Below are 18,875 nucleotides of genomic sequence, written 5' to 3'. Positions count from 1 at the left end.
GATTAAATTAACCAGACATACACAGATGCTGGAGAAAAAAATCCAGAGCACTTCATGAGTAATGCATATACAGGATCACCATATATCAGTGATAGTCATTTAAAAGAATTTCAATTCAATTATCTGAAAATATATCCAAAGCAGTAGAACTCTCATGATGTCTGCCATAGAGTATTTATTTCTGAATTTCGGTTGCTGCAAGCACTGTGATTTATACAAGCTATACTCCATTAACATAAAATTTCCCCTTAAAGAAGTAATGATATATGATGAAAATCCCAGGATATCAGTAGAGATTCGAATCAACTTTCAAACCCATAGGTGAGGTAGTGTAGTCACTTGTATTACATGCTGGTTATGAGAAGTACTGCTGAAATTTGTCAAATTTTTAATTTCTGCTTTAAATAAGTGGCTTAATAGTCTTAATATATTTATTAATGCTATATTACCTATGGGGAGGGGGGGAGAAGAGCCTTGCCAAGAACAAGTTCTGTCTCACTGCAAGATAAAGCTGCAAAGCAGTATTTACAACAGTCCTTTGTGTAGTTGCTGCCTACTGTACATGCACACAAAGACAAAAAGCTAGTATACATTCTGAGGTAGGAAATAAAGAATTCCACTGGCTTGTACAAGATTCTTCATGTTTTGTAAACCAGCAAAACCAAAGTTTTCTGTGGTGAGGTTTAATTTCTGATGTGAGAATAACATCTAAATAACAAAGCATCATCGATATACAATATGCATCAACTGCCATGTAAAAATCTAAAAAAATCAGGATTATTTTTAGTGGCCAAATTTCTCCTTTGCAAAGTAATAAAGGAAATCTCTTCAGCTCATTTCCTTATTCTCCTTTCCTATATGTTTATACTCATAGCACAAGCCATTGAAAACATACTACAGGTTTAGCCATAAAAGTATCCTGAAGACTAAAATTCTGAAACGAATCTTACTGGTCCCAGTGATGAGAAGAAATACATTTGTAACTTACTTTAGGCCATTAGGCACTGAAATCAAAGAATTTGGTGCCTGAATACCTTAAAATATGTATACATAATCTGTCCTTAAACTTTCACAATACTTTGATTCCAACTTACCACAAACAGCAATGAGCTTGAAAGTGCTAGGACTGTAAGTCACAATACAGCAATGAATTTGAACAAGCATATGAGATTCAGATGCCAGAGGATCTAACACACACTAAATCAAAGACTTGCATCAGTTTAAAACTTCTGCCTTTCCCAGTATGTTGTTATTCCTCCCATAATGTTTAGAGGAGAGAGCAGTATGCTGCAGCATCTCCGCTGTCCCAGTTGTCTTAACTACATACTTGAGAGCTCAGACAAAAGCCTATATTCAATAAAAGGTGGCTCTGGTACTGGGATGGGAACAGCAGGAAGCAATGAGCTGTTCCAGAGCACACTTGCCAGAATCTCCTTATACTGTCATGTTACCCTAACCCATCTACAAAATAAACATTTACAGAGCTATATATGCTTTGTAAGGGTTGTCCACTGGGGGTGGGGGGTGTGCAGAATCTTAGAGATTAGAATTCCAGGCATAGAAGTCATTGTGCATGAACAGGAGGCTTTTCTTGAGATGCAGAGTGGCATTAGGTACTGTGACATAAATCAGAGTGAAGGCTGCTCTATACCTGAATGACAACTTCCTCACAAATAAAAACATCTGTGAACAGTTTATACTTTCCAATGGCTTTCCTGAACTCTCCCTGGCATCACTACACAGAAAAAGCTCCAAGGCTGACACATACAAATTACACTCTAAATTACACAGACCAAACCCAAAGCTTGCCAAGTAATATAATGACCATGTAAGTGTCAATGCAGCTTCAAAAGATAAAGTTTGATCTTTCCTTTCACTTAGTAAGTTACACTGCAGTAACGCTCAATCTCACTTCTAGTTGCACTGTTGAAAGGCTGGCAGTAAAAAGAGAATATATTCACTCATCTGTAGTGCATTTGTCAGTCATTTGCTGACAGAAGTCTGTGATACCACCACTCTGTCCACACTGTTCCACAAGTGCAGTTTTCTCCACTGTTCTTACAGAAGCTGGATGCGGTTCTTGTACTTCATTGTGTGTTGCATCACACACACTTTTCACAATCTGGTAACAAGAACTCTGCTCATCTGTAGATGTAACACCTGAAAGATCATCTGCTAATTCTATACATACTGGCATTGCAAGCTCACTATCAGATGGAGCTGTTCGTTCTCTCTCCAGGAATAAAAATGAAAGTGGACAATCTGAAGATGAATATTTTGAAAGTATCTGTATTTGTCCATGACTCAAGGCCGCTTCCTTACACACCTGGTGGCAAAGTCCAGTCAGATTCTGCTTTGTCTCACCCAGAGTTGACAAAATGAGGTTTCTTTCCTTCAGCAAGTTCTCCTTCTCATTTTGCTGCAAAAAGAAAAAAAGCCTTTTAGTCTTTAGGTTTATCTTCCTATCAAAGCTAAAACAAGACTAAATAATCTGGTCTGCTGAAATAGAAGTAATTTAGCAATAAGAAGGTAAACAGCAACACAAATGCCTATCAAAAAGGACAATCCTAATTTCTCTTGAAGCATAATTAACTCAGCTAGTTGAAGTGGTTTTCAGACACAATTTTTTCAAAACTCATGCTGGCAGGCATAAGAGTAATTTGTAGTTATTGAATAAAATGAAACCTAGCTTCAATTACTATAAATATTCCTGGAACAGTAATTTGACAAGGTAACACATTTAAACCATTACAAAACAAAACACAAAACATTAAGCAGAGCAATCATCATATATACTTATATTTTAAAAGTTAAAAATTAGAAAAACAGACATCACATTTTCACTGTTGATATAATTCCGCTAGATAAAAAATAAATTCAAGAAGTTCCATGTCCACTGTAGAACAAACACTGGAGTTAAGAAAAGTTTCTAAAGTAAATAAAAAAATATAGGAAAGTTAAAGAAATATTTTCTCTGGAAACACAGCAATTCAGTTTGCTTCAAAGCATCAACAAGAACACTGGAAATTAAAGAATTTAAAGTAGAATGACAGGAGTGACAGATCAGCAAACTCAAGAGACAAGACCAGAGGTGCAACTAGGTGGGTAACATACTACTGCAATAGGAGAATACCAGCTGAATGCTTGAGTTTTATTTACACAGCTAACATGCTTAGGAGTGGCAGATACCTCTTAGACATAAGACTGTCCTAGCTCTGAAGAGCTTGCACTCTAGCTACATAATGCTAAAAGATTTTCCAAACGCAGGGCAGCAAAAGGGATGGCAATTCACTAATGGGTATCAAGTAGAAAAGGTAGCATTCATTAAAAATTAGCTTTTTGGGGGTGGTTGTTTGTTTGTTTTGGGGTTTCTGTGGTTTTTTTGGGGGGTTTTGTTTTCACGTGTTGTTGTTGCGGCTTTTTTGTTGTTGTTGGTTTGGGGTTTTTTTTCCCTTTACTTCATTGTCATGAGTTTTTCTGAGACTTCCAACACAAATAGCTGAAGATGAAAGGACATTAATAACAGAGGTCTAACGATGGAAATAAGCAACATCTGGAATAAAGGAAAAAAGGAAAATAAGGAAATGGCAAAGAAGGACAGGAAACAAGCAAGACCCTAACGAAGCAGCTGCAAGAAAAGAACACAAACTGTGTTCTTCACAAAAGAACACAAAACTGTGCCATGACACACACATCCTATAGTTAATTAATTAAAAGAGGAGGCAGAGTTCTGAAGTCATACAAAGCTTAGATTTCTTAAAAACTACATAAACCAGACTGTGTTTTACCACTATTGCCATGTCAAGTCACTCTTAGAAAGTTTCATTATTTTTAAACCTCCTCATGCAGGTTTAAACCTGTCTTGTGCAGGCAAAACTCATACTACAATCTCTACAACTTTTTTGAAAGAACTAGCAAAGTGGCATGATGCAAGAGAAGCAGGTGTTGCCAGTCCTTTTTGCCTAAAATTATTAGAAAGAGTGCTTTGCTAATAAACTTCCAACTTGTCAGCATACTGGGAACAGCTGTTGCCACACGTAATCCAAAATCACTTTATGTGCATTTTAGGTATGTAGAGGCACTCGGCCGTGTATTACAGACAGATGAAATTATCTGCACACTGCTGTTTAACACAAGCTTCAACATCCAGAAATAATTACAGCATTTACACTGTATTTATTACAATTCCCTGTCCCCATCTGAAGTTTTTGACAGATTAATACATTTAAATGCTATTATTTTATTTTAGCAGCATTATACTAACATTGCAAAGTAACACCAGCTAGTTTTGAGGAACTAATAATCATGAAACTGAGCGCTTTTTGAATTCTTCTGGTTAAGAATGTATTTAGTTCACATGTTTCCTCTCCCTGCTACACTATATATTACAAGATCTCAATTACATTTCTTGGATCACAACTTACTGTGTGTCACTTATGACACATCCTCCTCCTGGGCTATAGAATCTTCAGGGAAGTAGTGCTTCTTGAGCCCAGTTGTCCTTTACCCTGCTCTCCCTCACAAGTACCCTTATTTTAAGGCTCTGAAGTGAGAAAGTACAAGGAATGTGAATATATACAGGTGCTCTGAAAGAGCTGTTACTAACAAGCAAACATCTCCTTGAGTGGCCTGCATGTATTCTTAAATGTGGAACATTAGTGAACAAGAACATAAAGGTTCACCTGCAAGATCAATAAGCAAAGACTGTAAGAGGGTCAAAAATTACATTATCAGTACAGAGATCAAGAGAAATGACCAAACTTAATTATCATAGACAACAGTTAGATTCGGTACCAAACAGCGTTCCACCTTCAATATAAGTAGAGCTTAACATAAGACTCTCAATTTTATACAATCACTTGGGTGGGGAGGTACCTCAGGAGGTCTACAGTCCAACATGTTACTGAAAACAAAGTCTGCTCTGGGCAAGATCAGGCTGCTCAGGGCTCTGCTCAGTCATGTCACTAAAACCTCCAGGGACAGAGCATGCACAACCTGTCTGGGTAACCTGCTCAAACACCTGCTTGTCCCCACTGGCAAAAAGTGCTTGCTTATATTCAGTTGAAACCTCCCATGTTAATTTATGACAATGCGTCTTGTTCTCCTGCTGTGAAGTACTACCCCTGGGAAGCCAAAGATCTTACACTCTCTATGGCTAAATGATCTAGAGGAATTCCCCATAGGTATGGGCAGGTAGCTATTAGGTCTCCCCACAGTCATCTCTTCTCCAGGCAGAAGCCCCGTTTCCTCTGCCTCTCACCACAGGAGTACTCCAAACTCAACCACCCTGGTGGCTTTCTCCTAACCTTGCTCCAGTTTGCCAATGTACTTCTGGAACTGGGAGGAACCAAAATAGCAAAAGATTGTCTTACATATTTATCTATTTATTGCCTTTTAAGATCGAGAAATTATATCAATGGATAGTTGCAGAGAAATCTGGATGCATTAATTCCTCAGCTACAGTCTTAATACAACAGCTAAAAAGGCAAGTAGCTTCCTGAGTTCTGCTATATCTTCTGTCTTTCTGCAAGGGTCTCGTTTTTGCTATTCATGACTCAGGGAACAGCTCACCAGCCCATACTGATATGCTACAAGAACAATCCTGACACAACGGTAAACTTGATCATGAGCTGAAGCACAAAGCAAGGAAGGCGAAAGAGGCAGAAAACAAAACAGAGCGATGATGGGATGATGGTTTGGGAATAATTCTGTCGAATTAAGCTCAATGCTGATGGCCTTCAGAAACACCATTCACCAAAAATTGTGCTGTGATGCACTTTTAGTTGAACGGAAACAAGTCCACAGAAGGAAAAACGCATACTTTACAGTAAAGCACAGAAAGTCTAGGACTGCTATCAAGAAGTTATTATCTGCTATCATTTAAGACTGACAAAGTCTTCTAAACTTGAGGGTAAAAAGTAGTAAACGACCTCACGCTCAAACTACTGCCAGATATCCAGCCAAGATGTTTAGAGAAAGACTCCAGTCAACAGCAATGAACATTTATACATACCAGTTTTTCAATTTCAGATTCGAGATTTTGTATGCAGTCAAGTTTTCTTTTACGACATCGCTGTGCTGCAATTCTATTTTTACTTCGTCTTCGGATGTCATGAATACAGTCCAATTGTTCAGGAGTTAATTTATGCATTTTCAGAAATGACTGGAAGTCATTTCTGGAAAGTGAGATAATCCTTTGTGCATTAAATGGCAATTTTACCTGAAATGCAAGATGCAGTTGTAAATCAAAGGTGAAACTGATATACACAAACACAAACAGGCCAATTCAAGTTTTCATTTTAAGCATTCTTTATCACACAAACCTAAATTCCTAAATCTCAGAGACAAGAGCAAGCTAATGTAGACATAAGGTGAGGTGAATAAAACCCAGGGGTTTCAACTGGATGAGTTCAAGCATAGGTGAAACAGAGTACTTTGCACAGTTAGACTAGATCCTCAAAGTTTATTCCAAGTAGGATTAAATCTACCCATATGTGTACCAAGTGATTAGGTGAGACTCTAGGAAAACAAGTTATGGTTAGGTCGTGCACCTAAGAGAAGAAGTGAAGAACCACTAACGAAGTCTAGAGTTTCCCCTAAGCTGCTATTAATACTGCATCCTACATGCATTTCCTGGAATAAAACTAACACTGTTCCAGGTGAGACCAGGGCATACACCTCCGATTTTTGCATAGGAAAGGTTCACCTGAAACAGGAGTTTACTTATAGAAGTTACAATATTTGGTTTGTATTCTTATGCTGAAGAAGAGAGAACCAGGCTTTTGCCACTGTCTGTACACCTGGATCAACAGAAGCAGGAGCTTCTGAAACAGACCTAGATCACAAGGTCCTGATTAACACTGAAAAACATCTTTACCTTTACAAAATAACTGCCGCATGTTATGAAGTATCCAAGTAAAGACACTTTATTTTCATCCTTACATTTGAGTATACTAAGTAGCAGTATACATTATCTTGCTGCAGTCAAAGATCTGAATTTAGTTTAGAGAGCAGAGAAATACTTTCAGTGTTTGGCTGCCCCTAGTGATTAACAGGCAAAAAAATGACAGTACTGCTCTCAGCAACGATGACATCTACTTCTTTGTAATGTAAAGACAAGGAATGTATTTAATAAATTCTGGCCTTCTGTTTAAGGCCTGGAATCTTGAAAAGGAAAAAACACTAGTGCTTCACAAACAATTGAATTTTCATGATCCACCACACACAGAATCACACTGCAAATCTACAATTTCAAAAACTGTGATACAAGTAATTCTAGGTATATAGTAAGATCTTTTTACTTATGTATGGCATCTGTCTAAAACATTACCAAAGCAATGATATAAATGAAAGTATTAAATAATTTCTTCATCTGGAGGAACAAATATAACCTCAGTTTTAGATAAAGTGATACTATTAAAGCACACAGTTACTGAATCCAGCTTAAAAACTTCATTTTCATTTCACAGTAAATATGAAGTATCGTTTCTCTCCCAACTTCTCCCCACAACGCAGTATAAACCCAAGAAAACTGTTAAGTTTCCATAACACAAAGAATTCAAGAAATTTAGTTTAACTGAAGTAGAGGGGGGAAAAAAAAAAAAAAATCTAATAAAGAACCCCATGCTTTGGTTTAAGACTCACAACCTTTTCTGACAAAGTTGTTCCAGAGAAATATCTGAACAGATCTAACACTAAGCATCTACCACTTCAATATCCTACAAAAAAATACTTCATAAATCTCCCTGAATGAACAGTGATCTTTCACATAAACCTTTGGATAGCTAAAGTTTCATTTCCCAGATTTTTAAAACAATCAACCACCAAAACAAACAACAATACATGAGGCTCAGAATTAGGTTTTTGAACAGGGCCTTAAGAGACAGGGAAGCAAAGGATACACCAGGACGTTCTTACCTCACATTCTTGTTCTCTCGCTGAACAGGATTCACTGTCTCCCTCAGTGTCAGTTTCTGAATCCTCTCCCAAACTTACAGCGTAATTGTAGGGACACTGTTCTTGTTGCTGTCCCTGAACACAATCTGCACTGCTTATTTCAGAGCTGTTGGAGCACCCTTCAGTACTAAGGTTGCTTATAAAGGGGCAGTTGACAGAACTCAATGTTGTAAAAGTTCGTTGAGAGCAAGGTTCGGGGCTTTCACTGATCCTGATACCTAGCCATGGACACTCTGTTTTTTTCCCTGAATATACTGGCTCCAAGCTCTCTTGTGGAGCTGCAGGTGGTAAATGAATTTGACAGGCTTCAGTGCTATAAATATCACTCCAGAATCCTTTTGCTAGATGTTCTGCTACCTCTCTCTCCACACTAGTTCGATCAGCAGCTGATGTAATGTTAGTGGCTCCCCTAGTGCACAAGTCAACCTTTGCAGATGTGTCATCTTGACTTTCAATTTTGTCATTCCCAACTCTAGTACCTGATACAGCTTTTTCAGCTAAGACTGTGTTTTGCATACTACTGAAATTCAAGTTACCATATTGCTCACAACTATGCAAAAAAGACGCAGAATTGAGTCCATGAGGTGCAGCAGAGTTTTGGGGGAGAGCAGCAAGATCCATTTTCTCCACAGGACACGACACAATCTGAGTCACAGAATCTCTCTTTGACTCTTCCTTTTTCTCAATGCCTTCCTCTCCTTCTTCCATTTTTACCCGAGTCTCTTCACATCTGGAGACCAGCTGCATAGGTACACACTCCTCAGCTTTTTGTATGCCATCATTATCAGATATTTCCTTCTCAAGAAAAGTTGCAATTGGCAGCGTCTGAATGTCTTTAACACCAGAATTGGACTCTGAAGCATGAACCTTGTCATTTCCAAAAGCTTTCTGGAATTTCCTATATTTTGGGCACTGGGAAGACGAGTTAGAAACACTACCCCTTTCTAACTGTACAGGATCGCATGTTTGATTGGCATTATCTTGGAGAGCAGGTGATGATTTAGGATTTTCATCATCTTTACAGAATTTTGTGTCAGGAGTTTGAAAATACTCCTTTTCTAAAAGTTCTTCTGGTTCATCATCTATTTCTAGGTCTCTATCATCCACACTGCCAATCTTACGGTTTGTTTTCTGACAACGCTCTGTACACCACTTCTTCCTTTGCTGATCCAACTTGAAGTCCAAAAATTTGAACTTGAGAAACTGAAAGCAAGACTCTTCAATGTTGCGTACGCCCAAAAATTCAGCACATTTGCAAACTTCAGACACATTGTCTTTATTTAAAATAAGCTTAGCTGTGTATGCAAACTGAAGCAAAGGACTAAATCCTTTCAGTGTTACCTATTAAAAAAAAAATAAATTTTAATTAGTATGGCCAATATGAGTTCAAATAAACACAGAGAACCCAGATTTACCTGTGAGCAAAATGCGTGAACACAACAGTACAAGACAAAACCATCAGATTTGTCTTCCACCGAGAAAACCTGGCCATACTCATTCTGAAACAACTCTTCTGATACTATATTATCCTGTACATTTTGTGGAACTTTTCTTCACTGTGATCTATCTCTTATCAAAATGTTCTGAAAATACCATAATAACAATTGAAAATATTACACTGTACACTGAAAACCAGTAACTTTACAAAGATAACCTTTCAAACTCAAGCTGTACATGAATTACTCTAGAATAAGATCAAAATGCTACTAGTATTAACTTGTTCCCTTAAAGAGAAATTACTGTTATTTGCTCAGTCTTATGCACCATTGATATAAAAGTTAGAAAAAATGGAATTTGACCACACATGATTATTTATTACTATAGCTACCTACTCCTTTCTTCCTCCCACAGATGAAAGAAATTTTACCCAAAACTGTAAACCAAAACCAATTATTCTCCATTTAAAGCCTCTTTGGAGTTGGTAGTTTTAATTCAACACTTACATCTGCAGAACAGTTGCCTAACAGGGAATCCAGAGATAAAAACTGTATCATTACAAACTAAAGATCATCCATGCATGAGAAAATTACTAAGGAATCAGGCAGAAAGCTATGAACTGATCACCATATTACAAATTACATGACATTTTCTGGATAAACAATATGTCTGTTATTACTACTCAAACTCAAACACACATTCTACTGCCCTCCTTCATTAAAATGAACAGGACTTTATGCTGAATGAAGTGCTATATTAATGCATTAGTTATACTGAGTCCTTCTGCCAGCAAGATAATTAACTATACATGCAATTTAATTTAGAAATCAGTTGAGGGTTTGTTTTGTTTCGGTTTTTAGTGGTTGTTTGCATTTTTGGGTTTTTTGGTGTTTTTTTTTTGTTGTTGTTGTTTTCTGCGTTTTTTTAAGAACACGTAACACATGAAAGGAAGTTGAAGAGATCTGCACAGAGACAGTTCAGCAAAACTGGTTGTAAACTCTTACATAGAGAATTCCTAAAATAGCAATTGAAATATGCTCTGGAGAAGACTACTGATTACACCACCACATTAACTCACCCTTAATAACATGGGGAAGTATAAAAGACAGTTTATCCAGAAGCAGGCAAGAAGTCTTAAAACTTAGTATACTCAACAAATTTTTAAAGTGGGTTTACAAACAAGTGACAGTCATACGTGAAACTGAACAAAAAAAAATGCAATGGTGTTTCAAAACTGTACATTCTTTCTATATAAATTAGAAACACTGCTAAAAACTGGAAGGATCGGGGCGGGGGGACACACCAACAAAACACATTCTATGCTCCTTTCACTCTCTTACACATTTTTAGCTGGTTATCCTCAAACAAGACAGAATGCTAGAAGACTCGGTCTGAGTGACCTAGAAAATACTTTGAGTGATCAAAAAGGTTTAAAAAAACAAAACAAAACAAAAAAAAAAAAAAAAACAAAAAAACCCCCAAAAAACCACATCAAACCATGTGATCAGTGTTTGCTTCTCTGAAATACGCAGTTTATGAAACAGACTCATTTCAAAATATTTAGCAGTTCCTAGAAAAGAAGCTCAAGCTGCTGAGTCTTAAAATGCTTTTATCAAGTAAGTGAGCAGATCAAGTGATTAAAAGATGAGATTCACTGTTAGTAGTTTTGCCTGTTGCTTCGCTTAGATTCAATTCTTGCCTCAGTAATAGAGTCCTCTTAAGTTTACACTGTAGTAAACATTAGGTTGATTATGTTCTTCCATTTTCTACACAAACTCTGGTCCTTTCTAATTCAGGTTTATGACACGGGTTCATTGTAACACCGTTGCTTTGCACTATTTTTCTCCTCTGAAACTTTGATGTATGTCCCTTATTCTTCTAATATCCCATTTTTTCCATCATCCCAAAGTAAAGTACTCTATGCCACTAGTTCCCCTCTTCTACTCCAAATCATGTCTTTGTGTCCCCCAGCATTCTACTTTCCTTCCACATCAGCTCTCATCATTACTTTTCTTTAAATCTGAGACACATTCAGGCTATCAACATATCAGGCCACTAAGAAAAAAAGTATAAGAAGAAATAAACACAAACGAAGTAAGATGGTTGAGTAAAAAAGTGACATGATGGTACTATGTTGTAACAATTTTGTAACATTCATTGATCAATACGGAATAGCAAAGACCACTGAAGTTCCTTAAAAAGACCACTTAATCCCTTTTAGTTTTCAGTTTTCCCTAAAATCAGAAAGATTCTGGTAACAGAGAATCCTTGTGCTTATCTCAGGATGCTACAAAGACAGTGAGGTAGACTAAAGTACAGGCTTTCTGAACACATCATTTCTGCATTAGCACTCAACTCAGTCTTGTACATTAGCAAGTCTATAATGTAATCTCCAGTGTCAATAAAAATATTGATTGATGTACACCTTTTCTCCAACTTTAATGATTCTAGTTGAGTTGCCAACAATTTGCATGTTATTTCTCACCCCCAAAGCTAATTATCATAAACTACCTCACAGAAAGCCATTGATTATCTAACATTCGACTCTGGATTGTGCCCCACGGTAGCAATAATCAGACCATTTGGAGGCTCTTCACTTTCCATCTACACACATAGCATTTCATATAAAAATCCAGTCATTTGCTTGCCTCATGCTTCTTATACCTTAACTAAATGCCAACTGGAATCTTTAAATGTCTTGGATGCTTCAGATATATAAGAAGTTTTCTTTCCTATAGATGTCAGGTTCTGGCTTACTCTCAATGAATGCCTGCAAATCCAATCTGATTTAAGTATTTTAGGCATAAAAAAAAGAAAGCAAGTAATTGCAATACATTTTCTCAGTATTAAAAAGCTTCTTATACCTTAACTAAATGCCAACTGGAATCTTTAAATGTCTTGGATGCTTCAGATATATAAGAAGTTTTCTTTCCTATAGATGTCAGGTTCTGGCTTACTCTCAATGAATGCCTGCAAATCCAATCTGATTTAAGTATTTTAGGCATAAAAAAAAGAAAGCAAGTAATTGCAATACATTTTCTCAGTATTAAAAGTAAAAAAAAAGTAAAAAAAAAAAAAAAAAATCAAGCTGCTAATGATCAGTGTGTTAAAATGATGGGGAAATGAGCAAAAGAAAACTGTTAACAACAGTAAGCAAGGAATATATGTTGTATTACATAAACATACAAAAAATCTTAACGATACTGATTTAAAGGTATTACTATCATAAGCTTTAATTTATTTATTACTCCAAAAGTATTCTCTTTTCATATAGGACTAGTTCTGCATTATCTCTTTACCATTTAATGCTTGTTTTTTGACAAACATACATGCTTTGAAACAGGTGCGTAATTTTAAAAGTAACAGATACTTACTTGAAAATGTCCCCCTACACATTCCCCAAGACTTCACTTATTCACTTATCTTCAGTTTTATCACTCTGATCTCTCTAGCCTTTACCTCAGCCAATGGCAGCTTTACAACTTAAAAATTCGTTCCCTTCAGTTCTTAAATCCCTTGCCTTAACTTTTTAGTTAAGCACCAGCCTACTGTAAAACAGAACTGAACAAAACAGATTAGAAGCACTGGCAGGTAAAATAGAGAAGGGAGTGACACTCACCTCTTCCGGTAAAGTGATGATAAGATCAGCATCCACCTGGCCCACAATTCTTGAAAGGAAGTAACTGCTGCAAGCTGCAAGCACAGCTTTGTGAGCCCGAAATCGCTGATCTTCCACTAAAATAGTAACATCACAAAGAATATCTTGCTTTCGCTGATCATCAAGACTGAGAAGTACATTGGTACTGTGTACTGAAGATTCATATGCAAAAACCACACTATTCTTCTCACTTAGAGACATTCTGTATCACAAATGGTAGTGTAAGTCTCAGTGGAAAGCATGCTTCTGTTCTTCAAATCTGGAAAAAAAAACCAACCAAGTTGTATTCGTGAAAAGTCACATCCAATAGGAACTTACTGATACTAAAACACAATAAGCAAACTGTTAAACATGCACTGCCTGTTCTAATTATTTTTAAAACTAAGATTATACTCAATTTCCTACATGTTAATACATAAATACATGCTTATAAGCATTAAGTACACAAACCTTAATAAGTACATCTTATAAATACTGCTTTAGTAGTCTTGTAGACCAAAAAAGGGAACAGTATTTCATGTGACTTCAGTGACAAGGAACAGATATTACCTCAGCAACTGATTAAGAGTTCTAACTTTACTGTAAGATGTAAAAATTATTTAAGCTTTAATTTAGTTATCAGGATATTGACTTCAACACCATGAAAATGTAAAGAGAAATAAAACATAGATCCATTAAGCCAGAATTCACCAAAATACTATGTAAGCTACTTCAGTTCACTGGTTCAGCTAGCACAGACTAAAATATTTCTGTTCAATCTTCTTTCAAAAGCAGTTTGCCTAAACCAATCAGGCATTAGTAAAATACTCATTTTCTTTCTAGCAGGTTGGTGTTTTGATTTGGTTTTAAAGCAGATTAGTTCTATTTTCCACCTGCCTTAATTCTCTAACATAGCCTTTCCCCCCCTCACCTCTCCTGCTCATCACTATTTACCTGTTCTGATTGTTAGAAGTTTGTTTTCCTAATGGATCACTAATCAGATCACCTAGCAATGGTATCCCTTCTGTGACAGAGCATCAAAGTACTGAAATAATAGCATTTATTGGATAATAAACAAGAGTAAAAGTTATATATGATATTAATAACCTTGAAATAAGCTCATAAATAACTGTCCTGAAGCTTTTCCTGAACTCGTAGTATTTGAAGAAGGGGGGGTGGGGGGAAAAGCAGCAAACATAGGGAGAAATCAGCCCTCCTAAAGTGTGTGAAGTTTAATAGCATTTCCAAGTCTGATCTTTACACTGTACTTTTAAATTCCTATTTTCTTTGGATTAAGCCTTTCTTCCAGTTAAAAGAAAAAGAAAAAAGCCTAATAGGAAGTGTTCTCACATCCAAAGTTCAACGAAGAAACCACATAATCAGATTTGGAACTGTCCTGAAAGGAAAATTTTATTACTACGAAAAATGTTACCTTAAACCAAGCATTTAGATTACAATGGACTATTCTACCCAGGAGTTACTGTAACTGAAGACAGCTGCTGACATACACTTCAGCTGACAGAGGACTACCCAATCATTATATTGCTCAACAGTGGTTGTTATGATATGCCAGCTCCCAACAACAATAAAATCTTAGCCAATGCAAATCTTCAGTTTTCAAATATGGGAAACTTTCAGAACATGAGGAGGGCATGGCCATTTTAAAACACGGGGGGGGGGGACGACGACGGGGACACCACCCACCACCCTGCCACCTGTACTCCTCATTAGTCACTGAAGTTATGTTCATGGCACACAGGCATTTTTAGTCACCTTTTGCACAGAAAGAGAGAAGACAAAGATCCACATTTCCAGTGAAGTAGTAGCATGGTATTAGTCTGCACTCTGGTAAAATGCAGAGCATCAGCATTATTTGCTGTTCCCACTCCCTCACAGAACACTATACACTCAACCTCACAGTCACTTTTGCCAACATACAGATCATAACTTGGCAAAAACAAAGAAAGCAACTCTGCTTCAGGGAATTTGCTTAAATATACAAGATTTTTTTTTTTTTTTTTAAATAAAAGTTCTGAGGGGAATAAAAAGAAAAAAAAAAGTACACAAATCAGGGTTTTCCCCACCAAGCAATAGCTATACTCATGCACTGTTAACCCTAAAGGGCTTATTTTTGGAAACAAAAAACAGTTTAAATGTTTTCATATACACAATAACAAGACTACAGAGTTGTTTATATAGGAATATTTAATTTCTAATAATTTTAAATTGGAATTTTCAAGTAATTTCCTGTGAGTTATTAATGAAATATTATTCTCAGAATAGCTTAAAAGTAGTAAGCAGTGCAATGTAAATCATGCATCCCCAATTTGTTTATTCTAGATCCTTCATGTATCATATTCCTCAGATATTACAAGCATATGCAGTTTAACAAAGTATGACTCTGTATTTGTTACCAAAAGGTCTTAAAAAAAAAAAAAATTCAAAAAGGAACGAAGGACAAAATGTAAGACTAACTCCAGGCTGGTGGGGAGAACAGGGAAGCATTAAAGATAAGGACATATTTTGGGATGAATACTTGGGCAAAACTCACGAGGGTGACTAGAGTTAAGACAGAACTTTAAAGGTTCTTTTTTCTTTCTTCTTTTAAAATCCAAAGTCCTCCTAATCCTTACATAGAGAACCAATCATATATGCTGCTTTTGGGTTTTTCGCTTATAAAATAATCACTTCCAACATCCAATTCTGCTCATTACACTTTGATAGCATTTAGCATGGAAGGCTAAAAAGAACAGTAGTTTGTTTATACTTTTTAATGCATACATATATGCACAGATAAATATATGCAGAGGACAGTCAACCCTCCTTTTCACTTGATCTCTACAAGGCACACAACATGCTTTCAAAACAGTGAGCAGCCTACTTGAAGCACTGATAGTGAGCTCCCAATGTTACTGCTGCCAAAAAAAAAAAAAAAAAAAAAAAAAATCAGCTTTCAACACCGAAACACCACCTTCTATTTCTTGAGAAGTGAAAATTAACATTTAACTTGAGCACACCCAATGTGAAGATTTCATCAGCCAAATTATGTCCCCACTATATTTAAACAGGATGCAAGTATTTTTGAGGTATTCAAAAATATAAAATGCAGCATTTCATTAAGCATTTTGAAATTTAAAAGAACCTCTAAAGAAGCAAAAAAAAAAAAAAGCCAAAACAAAACAAAAGAAAACCCAAAGAAAACCACACCACACCAAAACCAAATAAAGTAAACAAGAAAAACCCAACCTAGCAAAAAAACCACCACACACACCACAAACACTGAAATTCTCTTAGTCTTCTTTGTAAAATCTAACTACTGACATATATGGTAAAGGAAGAAATCAAAAGGAAAAGAAACAAAAGACTGAAAATGCTAGTGAAAATAAAAAGCATCAAACAGGAAAGGGAAAATGTAACCACTGTAAAAAGCTGTAACACTTCAGAGAAGTGTGAACAGAGGTCAAACTTGTGAATGTCTTAATTCTGCTTTCCAGTTATGTAATAAAGGCATGATATACCAGATTTATGATAGCATTTGTCATGCACTGAAAGCAGCATGACCAGCAGGTCAAAGGAGGTGATCCTGCCCCTCTACTCTGCTCTCACGAGTCCCCACTTAGAGTACTCTGGTGTTCTCAACGTAAGGACATGCAACTGTTGGAGCAAGTCCAGAGGAGGGCCACGAGGATGAGAAGAGGGCTGGAGCACCTCCTGTATGAAGACAGGCTGAGAAAGTTGGGGCTGTTCAGCCTGGAGATGAGAAGGTTGCATGGAGACCTCATAGCAGCCTTCCAGTGTCTGAAGGGGGCCTACAAGAATGTCGGAGAGGGACTCTTCATCAGGAACTGTGGTGACAGGACAAGGAGGAATGGGTTTAAACTTAAACAGGGGAAGTTCAGTTTAGATATAAGGAAGTTCTTCACTATGAGGGTGGTGAGGCATTGGAAAGGGTTGCCCAAAGAAGTGGTGAATGCTCCATCCCTGGCAGTGTTCAAGGCCAGGTTGGACAGAGCCTTGGGCAACATGGTCTAGTGTGAGGCCCCCCTGCCTATGGCAGGGGGTTTGGAACTAGACAATCTTAAGGTCCTTTCCAACCCTAACTATTCTATGATTCTATGACAGCCAACTAGATTTTCCATAGTGGTGCAAGTACAAAATACACCTGTCCACAAATATATTTATATACATATCCAGAACAACAAGATTTACTGTTGTAACAAAGACAGAAAGTACATCTCTTCTGGAAACTGTTTAATTTTATTTCTACTTTAACTCTTCTCCCAGAGGGCTCAAATTCTTAAAATTAATTTCATAGAATAATAGAAGAAACAACATGAAAGCTCATTAACCACAAATCATTGGTTAGTGGAAGAAATCAGTACTGTCAGTACAAAAGCATTCCTCAAATTCCTCTCACCTGAAATTCTGCACACCTGAAAACCTCATAGTCTTGTCAGGAAGAGGGGAAAGAAAAAAAAAAAAAAAAAAAAGAGCACATAAACACACACATGGTAATATAAAAACTACATAAAGGAACACCTGCAGCTGAATGAATCAAATTCTGCTTTGAAAACACAACCGAGCATGCTACTATGAAGTTCCCATTCTTTATCAGACAGTGATTTTGAGATAAAAGATTACGTGGCTAACAGCAAAAATATTTTCTCCTAAATACCAGCGATAAAACTTCATTCTGCTTTATCAGAGTGAATTAACTCCTTTTTTTTTTTCTCCCTACTAGCAGACAATTCAATGGGAAAACTATGCCTAACAGTTACCTGTTAGCATATCTACAGTAAATTTAGACATCTCTGCTTTCAACTGACCAGATATGTCCCTATTTATTTTCAAAGCACATATAATGAAAATTAGCACTGCAACAACATTTAGGAAAGGAATATATATCTGTTTAAGTACATAGTGTGGACATCAGAGCAAGATGACTATCAAGACTCATGGTGAATAGAGATCTCATTCATGGCTCTTTTCTCATGCATTCGAAGTTATTCATTAGCTTATATTATTAACATGGAGGTAACTGCAAATTATAATAAGCATAAGGTACTGTAAAACTGTAAAAAAGACTGCAGGTTTGCTCATCTGATCGCTTAGAGTTGGTAGCAATTACTGCTCTTTAACTCCTAGCTGACTGCAGAATTAAAGAACTTAGTTAAGTGACCTAATTCCTTCCCCCACAATCTCTGCTTTAAAGAGTCACTTGGTGCAGATCTTTAGGTCAACCCACTTGATACTTAAAAAAAAAGTGTATTTTTCAAAGATTATAATCGTTATGTCTAAGAGTAGATAAAGCTGTAAGGAACTGTTGTTGCTAAGTAACAGAAGGAAAATAATAATAGATAATATTACTTTGGAATAGGTAGCATAAGAGTAGGAACACATTACCAGGACAAAACTCATAATAATGTGATGTATTTCTCATCCACATGCATATAAATCTGGCACAAAGTAGATTAACTTTCATGCTCAGCAGCACCATCACAACATGTAAAAGCCTATACTTCACATCATGTGGCCAACAAGAGAAGTGTTATGTGAGAGGTGAAGGAAGCTTTGAAGCATCAAGTTGTCACTGAAGCTGACAAAAGCATGCACAAAACCAGGCTTACCTCTGTATGTTTATGATAGGGCAAAAGAACTGCTTGATGTTTAAGTATGTTTCTGAAAATTCTGACAATTACACAGTCCTGGAAAGAGTTTTGAATTGTGTTTCACAAAAATATATATATACTTTTAAATAATGTATGTAAATATAGAAATAATGTATTTGATACTTTACATACATATATTAAAATAATAATAATAATAAGCCCAGTAAATGCCTTTT

At 36.5% G+C, this 18,875-nt stretch overlaps 1 protein-coding gene across 1 annotated transcript; it reads right to left on the bottom strand.

The window, feature by feature from the left end:
- Positions 1 to 1,896: 1,896 nt before the first annotated feature.
- BACH1 (BTB and CNC homology 1, basic leucine zipper transcription factor 1) lies at positions 1,897 to 13,312 on the bottom strand. Its single transcript, XM_010019908.1, has 4 exons — positions 13,013 to 13,312; positions 7,918 to 9,297; positions 6,014 to 6,220; positions 1,897 to 2,419 (listed from the first exon to the last, which is right to left on the bottom strand). The coding sequence occupies exons 1-4, from the start codon at positions 13,250 to 13,252 to the stop codon at positions 1,958 to 1,960; spliced, it is 2,289 nt and encodes a 762-aa protein (XP_010018210.1). The 5' UTR covers positions 13,253 to 13,312; the 3' UTR covers positions 1,897 to 1,957.
- Positions 13,313 to 18,875: the final 5,563 nt, after the last annotated feature.

Source organism: Nestor notabilis, unplaced genomic scaffold, assembly GCF_000696875.1.
Source record: "Nestor notabilis isolate BGI_N333 unplaced genomic scaffold, ASM69687v1 scaffold7038, whole genome shotgun sequence".
Classification (NCBI taxonomy): domain Eukaryota; kingdom Metazoa; phylum Chordata; class Aves; order Psittaciformes; family Psittacidae; genus Nestor; species Nestor notabilis.
The sequence above is the reverse complement of the archived record's forward strand: the minus strand, read 5'-3'. Positions and strand labels throughout refer to the sequence as shown.